Here is a 16,758-nt window from a genome sequence, read left to right on the forward strand (position 1 = left end):
ACTATGTTTTCTCCACACTGGGTAGCCAAACTGCTCTAATGCTCCAGTGAGTAACGAAAATAAAGCAGAAAAAAGAAAAAAAAAAAAAAAATCTTTTTCCCTTCATCAAACAGCAATCCATTCAAGTTCCACTCAGGACTTTTTTGAAGAATGAAAATATTCAGAAAAAAACCTAAATTAACAGACAACCTGACAGAAATTTTAGAAATACCGCTGGTTTTGATTACAAACCTGTATGGTTATTTTCACTTGTGAACCAGTTAGGTAATAGGATAAACATTCACACACTGTTGCTGCCCACTGTGTGCTTCCACCTGTTGGTCTAATAGAAAAAAATTATAAACTCCTTTAGTACACAAGAAGTTGGCATCTCCTGCGTTTAACCATAAACCCTTCCCTTTACCAAGTTTTGATTTTTTTGAAACTGCCTGTACTGATCAGGAAAAACGAGAATCTCCATTACACTCAACAGTATAAAGAAACCATTATTAAGCTCTGGATCTATATGACACGAAGAATTAAAAAATATAACCCCAAAACTTCAAAACTGAGGAGGATCATGAGTTCCAGAAGTATGACACCTGTCTTAACAGAACAAAGGAAAAACACTTCATCTGCAAATTGGGCTTTTTATATTCATTCAGGGAATGGGTGTTACAAATATGATTATTTTTTCTTCACAGTACAGACAGCACATAAAAAAAATACCTGGAAGAATACCCTGATTCTCTCTCTTTTTCACAGTCCAGAAAAGAGGGACCTGTGTATTTTCATGAGGTCTAACTCATCTCAAATTCTGAGCCAAGTAAAAAAAGCATTCAATGAAATAAGAAAAACCTCTCTACCACCTGTCCATTATTTATAATTCATCCTATAAACATTCTTTCTTTCTACAGCACAGTTTCCACTTTACTACAGACCACATCTGCTACCCCATTTCTTCTCTATTCAAAAAGCAAACTACATCCAAATCTTAGATAATCAGTGCTAACACAGGAAAATATTAAGTTTTTGTCATGATTAGGTTTCTAACACGGCTACCCAGTATAAGTGAAAGGCTACCTTATATCTACCAAGGAACATTCTGTTGCTAATGTCCCAATTTTCTTCATATTTTCCTCAAGTTTTCTTAGACAGCTGATATCCACTGTTTTTTCAGCTCCAAAATCATAGAGTATTACCTGTTACAGACAATGAAACAGAAGAAAGAAGAAACCCCCCCTTATTGTTATCTGTAACAAATGATAATTCAAAGCATGTCTGAATAGGTAAACAAAACTCAAACAAACATTAGCAGGATTCAACAAATGGCCTTTGCACCTAAGTACTCCATCACACAACACAAATGACCACCACAGTGTATCTAGAGGACAAAACATAGATGTGCTGAAATGGGGTTAAACAACTTTACAGAAGCTGTTGTTAAATTAGAAAATTTCTTTTCCCCTGCTTCAGTTATGTTGGTGCATTTGAATTTGCAAACCTGGAAACACCAAAATAGCTCTCCTCCACCCACTGCTTTTTATTCTGATGTGGTTAAATAGCTGTTTGAGGGCTCTAAGCCTTAAGAAAGCAGATGATGCAAACCAGAAGTATATGAAGTCCTACTCCTACTTCCTACGAACAAGACCTACATGCATAATCTGATGATGGTGGAGAGAACCAATGATAATCCAGTCCTGGATTATCTGTATGATTAAAAAGCCACGCTTACTTTTGAGGTAAGTAGTTATCTATTAATGAAATGCCTCTTCTGATGCTCCTTACTCTTTTCAAATGAGTGCAACAAAACCCATGTCTAAAGCATCACTGTGTGAGAAGTTACTGTGGAAGATGTTACATCTACATGGCACAGTGCATCACCATCTGTTTAGGGTTCAAGCAACAGCATGACTGCATGTGTTTCTGTGGTGCTGCACTCAGTTCAACTGGCTCCATCTTTCAGGAAGAATAATTATCTTTGAATTAATATGACCCTCAAGTTCACACAGCTTCTGGAATCTAAGCTAAACTGTTAGGCTACAGCTTGGAAATCTGTGCTATGTTGCAAGTGTAGTGTAAACATACACAAAGTCAACCTCACAAGCCTTCCTCAACTACCAGGTTCTCTGCTAAAGTCACCTGAGCTTTGATGAGGCAGTAATGTTATTTGCAGCAATGTACAACATAACTTAAAACTCTTGACAAAAGCAGAAGGCTGTATGAGAAAATATTAACATAGAAATAAGAAGCAAAGATTTGACATTATTTTAATCAATTAATACTTACAAACTTTAGAAAGAAAAGTATGAACCCTCTTGAGATAACAGGTTTACCTCTGCACTTGTTTCAGAGACAATCCTGGTTATTTGACCTCTTTGCCACTGTTTCAAATCATGTACATAAACAGCACAGTGCATACTACTTTCCCATTTTATGGACTGTGGCTGGGATTCTCTGTAGATGGCAGCCATCTTCTCCTGTAAACTAACATTCAAAAAACAAATTTTTTTAGTGGTAAAATTTTATCCAGTGAACAAAGGGTTTATTTAGTCCATTACTGCTTAACTAGCTTACAGTAAAGTTTTAGTAACTGTTTAATAGATGAATAGCATTGTAGTTTTTCTTCATGACATGTTAGAAATACATAAAATGGAGCTTCAAAACACATGCAATCTGACTAAAATTCTGTAAAACTACCATGTTTTCTTAAGCAACAGAATTAACCTCAGTGATCCTGACCCTTCTGTACAGCACTATTTGAAAGATGCACTATTTTCTCTCAACACCTTGAGAGCGTGGTACTCCTTTAGTGTTACGACTAATTCAATGGGAGTCTAGGTAGCTACATGCAAGAAGGTAAAAAGATGAAAGAAAGGAGAAATAAGAGGCAGAATATAAGCAACTTGCCTAAGCAATGGTATTTCCATTTAACTGTCTTCTAATAGTACGTGCAATTGCCTAAATGTTATCTAAATATCTACCAAAGGAAGGCTGATACACTATGTCTAGCCGTTGCCTTCGAACCTCCCTAACAGTGTATGAGAATCACGTTGAAAGAACTGACTTGACTGAAGTTCTATGACTTAGTATACTGCTATTATTTAACAAAATTTCTAACAAAGGAAGGAGAAAAGAAAGAGCAGAAGGACTTAATCTTTCTGGACAGAGTTGCATTTATCAGGCCTCAATACTTACTACATTAAAACTGATTTGAAATAGGAGTTAGATCAGATACTTCATTTGGAATCACAAATACTTAATAAACCACAACATAGTGCCTATCTGTCTTCTGTTCCTATACCTTCCTCAAAGCAGCAAGATAATTCAGTAGCATTCAAAAAAGTACCCAATGTCAAATGCAACCCTAATCAGAGTTTGTTCTAACTATACTTCACCAGTTCGTAATAAGAATGGCTCAACTCAAGAAGAGTTCTTTGAATTTTAGTACCTCTTCAGTACAGTTTCTGATGACAGCCACCGTACAAAAATTTTACTAGGAGACACAACATGACTTATTTTCCCTTGTAGTTCATTCTTATAAAGCGATTTGAATTCTCCTTCATTCACAGGTTCCATGACCGTAGGATTTAAAGCTTCCGAGGCTTCAGGAATTTCTTCTAGAACATCCCATATTTCATTGGGCTTTACAGCAGTACTTTCAGTGTACCTGTAAACAGCATGAAGTAATGAGAATGTAAAGTTCAAACACATTTTAAACAAAGTGAAAAAGAGCTCAATAATCACAGGTCAACATGACAGAAATCATTCAACATGAAGAAGAGCGCAGAATAACGAGTAACTTAAAAAAGCAGAAAAAAATCCCAATAAAAGACAAAACCATTTCTAAAATGATACTTCTGAAACACTCATGATAGCAACTTATTTTTATTCTCCTTCAGAAGGTATCCTTGCACTTTCTACTGACAGATAAAAGCACTACATGTAGTCTGCCAGCAGAAAAACAAGCCTGACACAAGGGCTGCTGAACATTAGTGTTTGTGTCTGGCTTAAACAACACCAAATTACTAATATCATGCTTTTGGAAATTAACGTTGCCTCTGAGTAAAAGCTGCAACATTCAACTTCTAAGACGCATCAATATTCCCCTGAAAAGTAAATAATAATAAAATTAATGAAACACTTACCTTTCTAGCATTCCCTGAGGATACAAATGCAACACAACTGGTTTTAGCATTTTCCTATGTAGAGTACTGAATGGTATGGTCACGATAACACCTTGATGAAAACTTGTTTAAACTGTATGAACTGGACAGAATAAAGCCCAGCAGCAATCAAGAGTTGGCTGGTATGTAGTCTGAGCCACAGCCCAGCTTAGTACAAGTCTGTGTGAACTGTGACAACTAGAGATGAAAGACATTGCAGCTTGAAAAAAAACCCCCATTAATGCAAAATAACTGGCTTCTTGTAAACATCACTGACTAAAGGAGAAAGCAAGGATGAGTTAACTGCTGGCCACTTCTGGGCCTCCAGGAAGAAACTCTTTTCGGTTTTCAGAGTTCTATCATGTGTCTTTTCTATCATGGGAAGGAAGGAACCTGCTCTCTCAAGAGAGAAAATTACAGGAAGTATTGAATCATCCACTATATACTGCTACACAATTACTTATGCAAACCTTCCTGATGCACATATTTGGAAACTGCTGGGTAAAACAGCTAATTTGTAGAACCAGGAAAGAAATGGAACACTGTAGCTCATAAATATGCTCACTTTGCATACAACTAGTCTGAACCACGAAACGGATGGTCAATCTGCCATGGGGAGTTCTCCCAACCCTCCCCCCAGTAACTCCAGTATAGTATTATCATTGCAGATCCATCAGAAAAAACAATCAATTTGGAATGAACTTCAGACTCCAAGGTTCAGCCTGTTCCAATGCTTGACAACCCTTTTGGTGAAGAAGTTTTTCCTATTATCCAATCTAAACCTCCCCTGGTGCAACCTGAGGCCATTTCCTCTTGTTCTATCACTTGTTACTTGGGAGAAGAGACTGAGACCCACCTTGCTACACCCTCCTTTTGGGTAGTTGCAGAGCACGATAAGGTCTCCCCTCAGCCTCCTCTCCTCCAGACTAAACAACACCAGCTCCCCCAGACATTTCTCATAAGACTTCTGCTCCAGCCCCTTCACCAGCTTTGTGGTCCTTTCGACACACTCCAGCACCTCAACATCTTTCCTGTAGTGAGGGGCCCAAAACTGAACACAGCACTCGAGGTGCAGCCTTACCAGTGCCGAGTACAGGGGAAGGATGACCTCCCTGGTCCTGCTGGCCACACTATTCCTGATAGGCCTTCTTGGCCACCTGAGCACACTGCTGGCTGATGTTCAGTCGGCTGCTGACCAACACCCCCAGGTCCTTTTCCCCCAGGCAGCTTTCCAGCCACGCCTCCCCAAGCCTGTAGTGTTGCATGGGGTTGTTGTGACCTGAGTGCAGGACCCAACACTTGGCCTTGCTGAACCTCATACAACTGGCCTTGGCCCATCGATCCAGCCTGTCCAGATCCCTTTGCAGAGCCTTCCTACCCTCAAGCAGATCAACACTGCTACCCAACTTGGTGTTGTATGATACAAACAAGTATGATACAAACATTCATCTCCAACCTCTGAAACAACTTCAATAAATTGTGTTAGTCAAGATTTAGTTTGAGAATTCAACTAAGGCAAACTGCAGTGTTTCACTCTGTAACTTACATCAGTTGCTGATTTGTAACAAAATTATCACAAATGTGGTAAATTCCAGACATCGGAGGTGACTTTAGCCAGTAATTTTGTCACACAAATTCAGTATTTCTAAACACTTAAAGTTATGCACAGTGTATTTACCGAGGTATGTAGGATGCTAGGTCTTCTACAATTAGTTGACAATTAATACTAAAGCGTCTTCCATGAATAGCAGAGGAGTCAAAGAGTTCAACAGATAAGATGTTGTTATCTAAAATTTCTGTGAATAAATAATATAAACATAATTAGTGCCAATCAGTGACAGTATAAAGACTATTTATGTTTTTGGAGACATGGGAAATGGTACCAAGAGACAGAATTTTGTAAAATTACATTTGGTTTAATAAATAATTGATTCTGAACATCAACAGCATGCAGAGGCTTACCTCTGCACATACCTATAGCATTAATTGGAAATCCACAATTACAAAATGCTTTTGTACAAAGAAAATAACTGCTACTTGTAATTTCATTTACTAGATGGGTTCCAAATCACCGTTCCACAGGTGCTGAAAAATAACTAGCTGCATATTAACAATACATGGTATTGACAAAAATACTACTAAGGCAGGTATGTGTTATCTGAGTTTTGGGGTTTTTTTTACGATGTTTTAGAGTAGCAGTGATCACACTCCCAGCTACCAATAAAGTCAGGAAGAGTCAAGGATAGGTAGGACTTTTGCAAACAAGTCCATATTAATAAGCCAGTACACATATATATCACGTATTGGTGGTGTGGTCCTTAAGAGAAGACATAAACAGAGCTTTTGTCAGAAGTCTCCTCCAATTAGTTCATGTTTAGATACTGTCACCCCAGGCTACCCATTGCAAGTATGAACATAAGCATTTCAATTAAATACCATTTAGAATATCAAAGTGCATGATTCCCCAGTTGAGTTAATTTAATAATATTCAAATATAAATCAATGGCAACACTCTTGGCAACTTACCAACAACTGAACACAGCATAAGTTTATCTTCAGTTATTTGTTGAAATCTTTCCTTGGCTTCTCTAGTCCATTCATTTGCCCCTTTATAAGGCTCAATGTAAGCCAGCCTGCACCTAATTGCCTAAAGAATAATGCAAATTACATTATCTACCACCACCACGTATCACGACCATCTCATTACAGCCAAATCACAGCCTTTGCTTTGCACTCATGCAGGACAGCATGACCTTGGCTTCTTGTTCCACATTATCATTAATTTATTTGATTTAAGATGATTCCCGCTCCCTGCTGAGCATGAACCTCAAATTCAGATACATTCTTGCAGAAATAGAGCTTATTTCTTGTTGTCCTTTATGGTTTGGCATAGAACTGGGTGCAGAGATTAGGGAAGATTACTACTACAGAGACCTTCATCCCATTTTGCTTATCATGATGTAGTAACTCAAACTCCAAGCATCTAAGATTAACATGACTATACCAATGTAGAAGTCTGAAGGACTGAACAGAGACACCAGAGTACCACAGTACACCTGTGTCAGAAAATACCTGCCAGATTTTCAAAAGGTATTAATTAGGAGACATAAAAAAAGAGACACACAGGAAATCAGATGAGATGAAGTACTTTGATTGAAAGAATTTTTGTTTAGCACTGTTATTTCAGACTTTGGTGATTATATTATGGCTCAATTTTAAATTAACTGTGAATATTATTGTTCCCTCCTTCTCATTTATTGCACTGAAAGAAAGTAGAGTAACACAGGAAGGGGACAAGAGAGAGAAAGGAAATAAAAACGAGAAATAAGAATGTTTTGTGCAGATAATCTTAGCATACAGGCAGTTAGGAATATGAAACAAGACTGACAGACAGGCTAATAACCATTGAAAGAAAGGGCTGCAGATGACAAAACCAACACTACATTAAACACTGCTCATTAGAGTCTTGGCCAAGATTTCTGCAGCATCCAAGTCCATTAAAATACCTGCAAACTGTGTTAATGGCTTGAAAAAAGTCTGACTTCTTTTTCAACAGCCGAATTCAAATCTCTTTAAACGACCAACTTACATTTGAAGCAACACAGTATGTGATCACATGTGAACGCTTACCAAAGCGTACATACAACAGGACAGACCTGCACAAGAAACTGCACTTCTGATACCCTTACTTTCTGAAGGATTGATTTCACAATCTTGTGTTCCTTCATGTTTCAAGGAATTTTAAATCCCCCCCTTTTTTTTTTTTAAATAGAAAACATTTTAAACCATAGCAACACACAAGCAGACTCAAGCCTGCTGATCCTTCTACTGCTTGCATTAAAACTAATAGCAACAGGAAGTTATTTCTTACACAAACTTCAAGTACAAACACCTTGCCAGAGTGTTCCACCATAACCTCTATATGGCATAAGAATGCTGAAATTTGAGAATAACTGATGGGTTCAAGTTTTTTAGACAATTCTCTAGTGGTCATACACCCATCTGTATCTGTAAGTCTTCAGGCCCTTCTCCTTTATGTACAAAGTGAGGAGGTAGAGTAATATGTGCTCAAGAGCTGACACACTACTAACAGATTTTTCTGAGGGTTTATATTTGGTCAATAACAAGTAATCAGTTGGAATGATGGGATAACACACAATGAAAATCCCAATATCCTTATTCATTAGCTTTTTTGATCTAACACATTAAGACATTACAACTGCAAGAATGTTTTGTGATTTTCAGAATGCTTCCTCTTCCTTGCTGTCAAAAAAGGCTCAATTATTTTGTACTAAACTTTCCCCAGAAACATCTGCTCAAAATATAAACAACTGAATCCTATTTTCAGTAAAAGATGACAGCCAAAGTTAGTTACAACAATCACTACTTCTGGTGCCTGTGACAGCTTAAAAAACACTTAACAACATATGAAGTTTTAAAGTTTAGCATAATTATGGTTGGCAACCAGAACTATTGAATGAACAGCTGAGGAAAAATAATTATTTGCTACTTATGTCATTTTTTGACAGAAATACTTTGCCATTTCCTTTCCCACTCAGTTTTTCTTCTTGTCAGAAGGGGGAAATTTCTGTAATACCTGAAGTTAAGAAAACAATAAACCTGAAATGCCATAAAACAAACAAACAAAAAAATTTTTTGAAAGACCATTATTAGACCATAATTTGAAGATGAGTTAATGTAAAATTTAATTTGGCTTACTATGGAGAAAAAGAAGGCATTTGAATAAAACACACACAATGTATATATACCTCCTCACTGCAAGGTAATATTAGATTTAATTTAAAACTGAATGATATAAAAAAAGTTTTCAATGTGCACCCAAAACATATTAAATAAGTCACATCATAAACCCATGTGAAAAGGAACCTACTTAACATTTTCTTTACTTCAGAATGTTAACAACCCTCTCTTTCTCCTTCCATCCACTGAGATTCTATTAATTTTGAGTACTTAATCCATGTAAGCACAAATTTACCTTTTCTGGGAAGCTCAGAAATTCCTTTTTCACTCTGCGTATGTCTTTAAGAGTTAAGTTCGCAATGTTGCCAAAGTCAACATATTTTACCTTAACTTCTTGACGACTTGGCAGCCCTTCAGGAAAAACAACCCAAGTTACTAAAACAAAAAATGAGTTATCTGATACAGGCTAAGGCACCAGAATTTCAGAGCAAAATCCACAATTACACCATATCATCATAAATGACCACGTTTTCAAATGTGCTATAACCCAGTAAAAAAACCCCTACATTTAAGAGCCACCTCTTTTGGGTTCCTGAAATGACAGAGTTAGCATTTTGGTCCCCTTCCACCTCATCACTTTAAGAGACACTGGCACATTAAATACATGCCAAGTAGATATGCCAGCATACAGGCATGCCACACTGCCCATACACGCAGAGGTCAGCACAAGTACAACACCCATCCTCCTGGGAATTACAGTGGGGAATTACTAACCCACACTAGTTACACTCAGAGGTTGGCTGTAACAGATGAATCTATAGTTCTAACTGTAATAGTAAGTAAAACATTAATTAAAATAATTTAGAATAGAATTTTAACACTATATAGAAAATAAAGTATACCACTTAAAAAAATGTATAAACCTCTCCATTAATAGCAAAAGAATATAACGTGAATTAATACTACTGACTTCATGAACCTACTATTAGTACAAGAATGCCTGGCAAAAATAATGGCTGTTACTATTCCTATCCAGTGTCTGACTCTGATCTAGTGCCACATCTGATTTTGCAACTTAGCATTAGAGTGAAAGAATCAATACTTCACCTATAATCTGTGCTCTGTACCAATTCCCATCCTTCTGTTTTGCAATACAGGCTTGGCCTTCAACTGGACGGACAATTTCCAAGTTTTTCCCATACTTATGTTTATATACCTCCTGAATTTTCTTTGGAAGAGCTAAAGAATCCAGGCTCTCTCTCTAAAGTAAGAAAAACAAAACACACATACACACCGGATTTTTTTTTTAATGGTATTTTTGCTCTTTTAAGGGACATTTTTTCTAGTACTGTACCTCCTAGTCTTCCCTCCCCAAATTAAACAGTAGTTATGAACACATAAAGTGAATTAAAGAGCCTAAGAATTGTTTAATATTGCCCTGTTCAATCACCACTCTAAAAAGTGAAACACTATATACCCACAGAGGAATTAACCATATAACAAAACTGACAAAAAAATGTTAACTTTCTGGAATTCTAAGAATTCCTGAAATTAATCTAGGATTGTAGGAATCAATAATCTTAATTCTAGGAATCCTAAAACTGGTAATAAGTGACAGAAATTAATGACAATTGTAGCTTTTTTCATGTGGACTACAAGTAGCTCAACATTCATGTTCAGAGTTTTATTTAAATAGACCGTATTTCTAAACTTACCAACTGGAGATAGAAATCACTTGGACTATTAATGTGACAAACTGTAACAGAGACTTCTTCTCTTTCTTGTGGAATCTTAGGTGGACTATACTGCAAGATGGTATTATTTTCTAACTGACTGGGAGGCTGTGATCTAAACCTAAGGTAAACAAAATGAAATTTTTAATAAATTCTGTCAAAATTAAGTGAGAATGAACCCTTTTATAGTCAAATTTCCCATGAAAAATGCAAAGTGGTCTTATAAAAGTAACTTGATTTGCATGTTTGTATGAATAGCTTGGATGTTCCTTCTTGCAGTTGGTGCAACCAATTCTCTCTAATGCTTTTCCCATCCCAAATGTAACATATGAAGAATGATATACGGCAGCTGACTCCTAAAAGATTTTGTTATTTGGGATGCAGTAGTGTACATTTAAATTGTTAAAAAGATACAGTAAAAGGCTAGAATCTACTACACTGACAAAATTATTTTCTTTTAGATTTCCTTTTCCTCACTTATGAGAAAAAGCAATTGCCCGAGGAACACAGATACACCAAGAAACTGCCTCCCACTGTTCTCACCAGCATAACCAGTTACGCTCCCTCCAAAGCGGCTCTCCTCTGCCCTAACATCAAACTCCCCCTTCTGCCCTACCCTTGTTTCTCCTATTCATTGTGCTATGTGCATCACATCACGCCGCTGGTTCTGATGTGCTGACTAGCCTGTCACTGCCTACCAGCTAAATCTAACAGATACAAGGCTGATTTCTGTACGTTCTTCTGCCTGTGGTAGACACTATGGGCTTCTCCTTTCACTCCCTTGTTACTCAAACTTGTAGAGAAATTTAAATTTTATCATTTTCTAAAATAAAAATCATTATCCAAATAAAGCCCTGTCTAGTGCAAACTGAGTATGCCACAGTGCTAAGCAGTAAAAAGCAAATCAACAGATGTTGCTGAAGATTAATACATCAACACATTAATTTATCAAACACTGCAACACCAACGCGCTTGGTAAACTTCATTTTATAAGTATTATGCTGTTGACATTTACTGTGTAAGAGCATAAACTAAAGGAAAACACATACCTTGCCAAGTCTAAAAACACTAATGCATCCTTGAGAGACACTGGCATATTACTGTTTATTTTATTAAATGGAGGTTTTTTCAAATCCACAATGAGAACACCATCCTCTTCTCTAAATATGGTCATTAAAACAACTTTATTGTTTACCATTTCTAAAAATTTTGTCGTTGCTTCCTCTTCCCAACCTTCACTCTGTGTTAGGAAGAAAGAAAAAGTTACTGAAGATGTGTTAGATGTGTGAAGAATGTTAAAATATAGATAGTAATTAAAAATAAAATAAAATAAAAGCAAGGAAGGGAGCACAAACGCATCTGAACAGATGAAATACTGAACACATTGTTAGACTGTCTAGTACATAGTCAGGATGGCACTAAACATTATTCTATGATGGATCTATAAGCATATTTAACTGTATAAAACTGAGTCAGATCAAAGGGCTGCAGTTTCCATCACATTTCTTCTAAAGATTCAAGATTTCATCCCCTCTGATTCTTGACAGATAAACCAGAATTGTCATATACTGTTTCATGTCATGACTTAGATTTCTGCTCTCCCAATTAGTTTGAAAGTTTTTCCCTATCTTTTTTGTGTCTTTATACAGATGTACTACATAGTTTGGTCTATTTACACATTCCTCCTCTCCACAACATCCTTCTTCACATTTTATCTACCCTGAAAAAGCCTGTCTGAATTTATTTCTCTTGGATCAAGTTAATGCATTTCTCATTTGATACTGCAAATCTGTGCTTTTTAGGTGTGAAAAAAATGAAAGCATGTTCAAGGAAGGCATTTTACCCACACCTGTGAAAACTGTTCCAGATTTTCCGTGTTTAAAGCTATTTCAGACAACACCAGACCAGTGAAAAATTTGGTAAAAAAACCCCAAACCAACCAGCAGCTATACTGCTAGAAATGCACAGCTGCACTGGACATAGTTCACTCCCATGTGAATGCTGCAAAACTAAAGGAAGCCTAAAACATCAGTGAATATTGAAGAAAACAATGCTGCAGTAGATGCCCTTTTTGGAATGGCATAAAAGCTGACAGTACTTTTATTTGTTGTTATACTGAAAGAGAACAAATAACACTTTTCAATAGGTGGCAAAGAATTTTAAGTAACAAAGGACAACCCCTGAAAACATTCTCTTAATTCTGAAGCCATTTCTTCTCTGTTTGGATGATTTCTGAAAGATAACACTTGCATAAAGTTATTAGCCAGCCATGAAATAAATATCAGTTCTGTAATTTGTTTTTAAATTTGACTAAAGAACATGTCTAGAGTAAGAGGAGTGAAATTTTAAACCTGAAGCATATTACTTGTAAATGCAGGAGCTTTTTAAGACAGACTGCTATAAGCACTTGTTTCCTTTCTAATGAAAGCAATGCAACTTATCTGTTTACAAGAGAGGATTTTTTTTTTTTTTTTTTTAAATAAAATATACACTGTACTCCTCTCAAGTTTCCTTCTGTTTATACTGGAATACAATAATTGTAAATTATGTACTTAAGTTCTTTAACATAAATCTTAGGAAGAAAAAAGATCTCTTGAACTAGTACAAACAGCTTTTACTCACTGCATTTGTGGGAACAACATCCTTCAGTGAACACCGTACTGCTAAAGGAGGAACGGCTTCAAGTTCTGCCTCAATATGCTGATTGGGCTTCCTCATGAACAAACAAATGTCATCTGTTTCAATGGTCTGCAGAGTAGCAAGTTCAGGCCTTTCAGCAGCAGCATCTCTATTGTCAATGGGAATAAATAAAGGCAGTGGTAGCTTAAAAGAAAAGCAAAAAACCCCAACACAACACCAGACTCAAATTAAATTCATTATTGCAATAATTGGCATAATGTCATGTCACTGAAACAAAACTAGAAAGTCTCAAATTATTATTATTTTTTTTTTTTTACACTGAGGACTCCTGTTCTCTTTTGCAATGCAAGTCTCAGTTAAACATCTTAACGTGTGAAGGCTTGTACACTTGTGTACTCACATACACTGCCACTCTTCCTGTGGGAAATAGGTACGTACAGAACATTAGTGTCATTTGGGTATTTGGTTGTGTGAAGCTGATGGAGGACTTGTTTCTTATCAAAGATCCTCTTGAATAGCAACAGTCAAGGACAACAATTGCAGACAAAAACCCCTCTCTGTAAACGTACCCTGGGAAAATGAGAACTATAGAGCTCCCAAAATCGATCAGGAACACTTCCAACAGTGCAATATCACCAGCTTTGTATCTTATTGGATCACAAGGCTTCCTCTCATTTTTACTTTTTAAGGGAATTAGTTCAGTGATAGTTCCACGGCACCACATTCCAGTTTCCTTACTCTTAATAAAAGTTCTACCGCCTATATGGAAGCAAATAAAGAAAAGACTAAATTCAGTTTTTGTAGATATTTCACACTGGAAGTACTGTTACAGTTCTGCATAATGTTCTAATGTTGCTCATCTTCCACACAGGTAGTAAGAGTGCTACTGCTAAAATAGACACAAAGACATTATAAACCTTGTCTCAGTAGCCACCAGAAGTTTTCTCTCCACATTAATTTACACAATGCCCGTAAAGATAGGAGTTGTTTGGCTTGTATTAAGAAGCAGTTTCTGGCAAACTTTCTATACCTTTTACTGAAGTGGCAAAAAAACCACTGAAGTTGAGGGCTATGATATACTTTTTATCAGTTTTACAAACACATTCTAGAAGCCAGTAACACTGCCAATGTGTGGGCTAGAAAAGCATTTTAATGATTTAGTAATGCATTATTATATTTTGGTTTGAGTTCCAGAACAGTTTTTATCTAGTTACTGAACTTCAAAAAGAAAAAAGAAAAAAAATCATCTATCCACTCAAAGGGAATGTTGCTTGCATGAGAGAAAGCTGATTTACTGAAGTAATGAAAGAACTAGGCCAGTCATTAAAATCAGTATACTGAAAAAGAACTATGGGTTAACAATTACCACCTAATGCTGGAAAAGGTTTCAGCTGCTGTTCACTCTAAGCACTCAATTTGTTGAGGCTGAGAAGAACTGCGGAGTCTTTTTTTACTTCTACCATTTTCATGTATATGATTTAATAAGTCTATTTTACCAAACAACATGTACAATGCTTTCCAAAAAGCATTAATTGTAGATTCCAGACCATGTAAGGATCGCTTTACTATGTAAAGGGAGGGTGGGAAGAGGGAGGAGAAAAAACAAAAAATAGTATTATACTAAGACATACTGCAAGATAGCATTTTGAGCAATGTAGACCTTTAGAAACTAATAATTTACCCAGTTCCAAAACATCTGAAGGCAAGAGATATGAACTCGTATTACAACAAAAATTTTCTAATTTCTTCTCCAAAACCCCTGCTTCTTTCTTCTGTGAGTACCTCCGAATATAGAAGTGGCATGGATTTATAACATGGCTTACAAACACTAGTTCTGTCGAACCTGAGTAAGACATAAAACAGATTATCAAATACTGTCCAAGTGACTCCAACCAATATTATTAGATGTGATTAGGTTTATGTTGCATTAATCACGGTAACATTACCTCAGTTAGCTTTTAATCTGACAAGTCTGCTCACATTTTGTTTCAAACTAGTAACCATGTTTACTTTCTGATTAAATCCTCTCTTTTGAACTACCTCCCTTAAGCTGCCCTGCAAAACAAGAGGCGGTCTGACTGCTTAGCAAGTGGTCACCCGAATTTAAGTAGGTAATTCAGAGTTTGTATTCTCTGTATTTAACATAGGAATAGGAAGCTTCAAGAAAATAAGGTAGATAAATTAAGACTCCCACTTCTAAGAACAGGTACGCTAAGCACTTTTGTATAGTTATTCAGTGATAATGCATGAAGATCAAGGAAAAGCCTAAAGTTAGATGATCCTGTATAAACAGTACTTCTGACTAAGCATCCAAATCCTTTGTATTCCAGATACCTGCCTCGATTTGGGATCCAAAATGCAGGTTTCTCTTTCTGAAGCTACTCACCAAAGGTGGTGGATGGGTCAGAAGGTTTTAGAAGCGTAGCAACTCAATTCCTACAAGAGCTGTTACACTACAAAACTTCCTGCAAAGAGTGGATAGCATCATCTAGATCCAACACCACCTGTGTGACTGATCAGGGCACAGTAAACAGACAGATTTGCAGCATCCTACAACGCTGCCATCTCTGTGCCCATCTCTGAACTACAACTGATTGTGGACAAAAGATGGCACAAAGAATCTGCCATTTGAAACACTCTGAGCAGGTATGCAGGACTGTGCTTGGAAGTTGAGGAAATGCAGTGTCCAGAACAGACACAAGATTCCTCTTGAGCATTTCCAGTGGAAAACATGGTATCTGAGTGGAAAGTCTCAATGACTTGAAAGATTTCAGCTACTGGTATGCTAACTCTTCTGGATCACCCCTGGTCACTATCTTCAGCAATGTGATGAGTCAGCTCACTTGTCTAAGTAGACCAGGAAAAGCATGTATGAGCAGCCACTGCACTAGATCTGTGGAGGCTGACACCTTCAGCCAAAAACAGTAACAGGAGCTGGGCCTGTTCTGGATCACTGCAGCCAGATGGATCCAGAAGAGATGTCTTTAAGCTGTTTGAGAATGTTCCTTAAACTAAATGCATGCAAAAAATCCCAACAAACAACATCTGTCTGAAAAGCATTTGAAAAATTTATCAAATATTATTCATCTGATAACTAATGCTACTAGCAGAAGAGAATTAAAAACTTGATATATCAAACTTCAAATTATGCTTTTCATAATCCAAAAAGATCCAGTATTGCAAAAAATATGTGTTTTAGCATATTACTGATAAAAAGAATGCATCAGATAAGTATGATACTTTAATCTCTTAAGATCTTGCTCTCCTGGTGTACACATGGGAGAGACTCGGGTGTCTGGAAAGGCTCAAACATCACACACAGAACAACGAACGAAAACTGTCACAGTGTCACTGTGAGTGAAAACTGTCACACTAAGACCACCCAGTGAATTCACAAGTTATTGGACAGGAAATTGTCAGGCGAGAGCATATTTACATGACTCTGAGGTTAAAAAAAAAAAAAAACCCAAAGAAAAAAACCCCAACCAAACATCCTCCCTAAACAAAACAAAAAATTGCAATTTCCTTAATCTTTTTTC

At 36.7% G+C, this 16,758-nt stretch overlaps 1 protein-coding gene across 1 annotated transcript in view; it reads right to left on the reverse strand.

Moving 5' to 3' along the window:
- Nucleotides 1–231: 231 nt before the first annotated feature.
- Nucleotides 232–16,758, reverse strand: part of LOC104519403 (RING finger protein 17) — a gene marked incomplete at both ends in the record, with an annotated part of 30,816 nt that continues 14,289 nt past the window's right edge. Inside the window, 13 exons of the mRNA XM_029086131.1 lie at nucleotides 232–322; nucleotides 1,063–1,181; nucleotides 2,316–2,466; nucleotides 3,431–3,649; nucleotides 5,824–5,941; nucleotides 6,672–6,792; nucleotides 9,142–9,257; nucleotides 9,954–10,107; nucleotides 10,562–10,700; nucleotides 11,629–11,819; nucleotides 13,202–13,367; nucleotides 13,789–13,978; nucleotides 14,901–15,062. Coding sequence (XP_028941964.1) covers nucleotides 232–322; nucleotides 1,063–1,181; nucleotides 2,316–2,466; nucleotides 3,431–3,649; nucleotides 5,824–5,941; nucleotides 6,672–6,792; nucleotides 9,142–9,257; nucleotides 9,954–10,107; nucleotides 10,562–10,700; nucleotides 11,629–11,819; nucleotides 13,202–13,367; nucleotides 13,789–13,978; nucleotides 14,901–15,062 — 1,937 coding nt within the window. The remainder of the gene's footprint in view (nucleotides 323–1,062; nucleotides 1,182–2,315; nucleotides 2,467–3,430; nucleotides 3,650–5,823; nucleotides 5,942–6,671; nucleotides 6,793–9,141; nucleotides 9,258–9,953; nucleotides 10,108–10,561; nucleotides 10,701–11,628; nucleotides 11,820–13,201; nucleotides 13,368–13,788; nucleotides 13,979–14,900; nucleotides 15,063–16,758) is intronic.

This window comes from Antrostomus carolinensis, unplaced genomic scaffold (genome assembly GCF_000700745.2).
Source record: "Antrostomus carolinensis isolate BGI_N321 unplaced genomic scaffold, ASM70074v2 scaffold20397, whole genome shotgun sequence".
Classification (NCBI taxonomy): domain Eukaryota; kingdom Metazoa; phylum Chordata; class Aves; order Caprimulgiformes; family Caprimulgidae; genus Antrostomus; species Antrostomus carolinensis.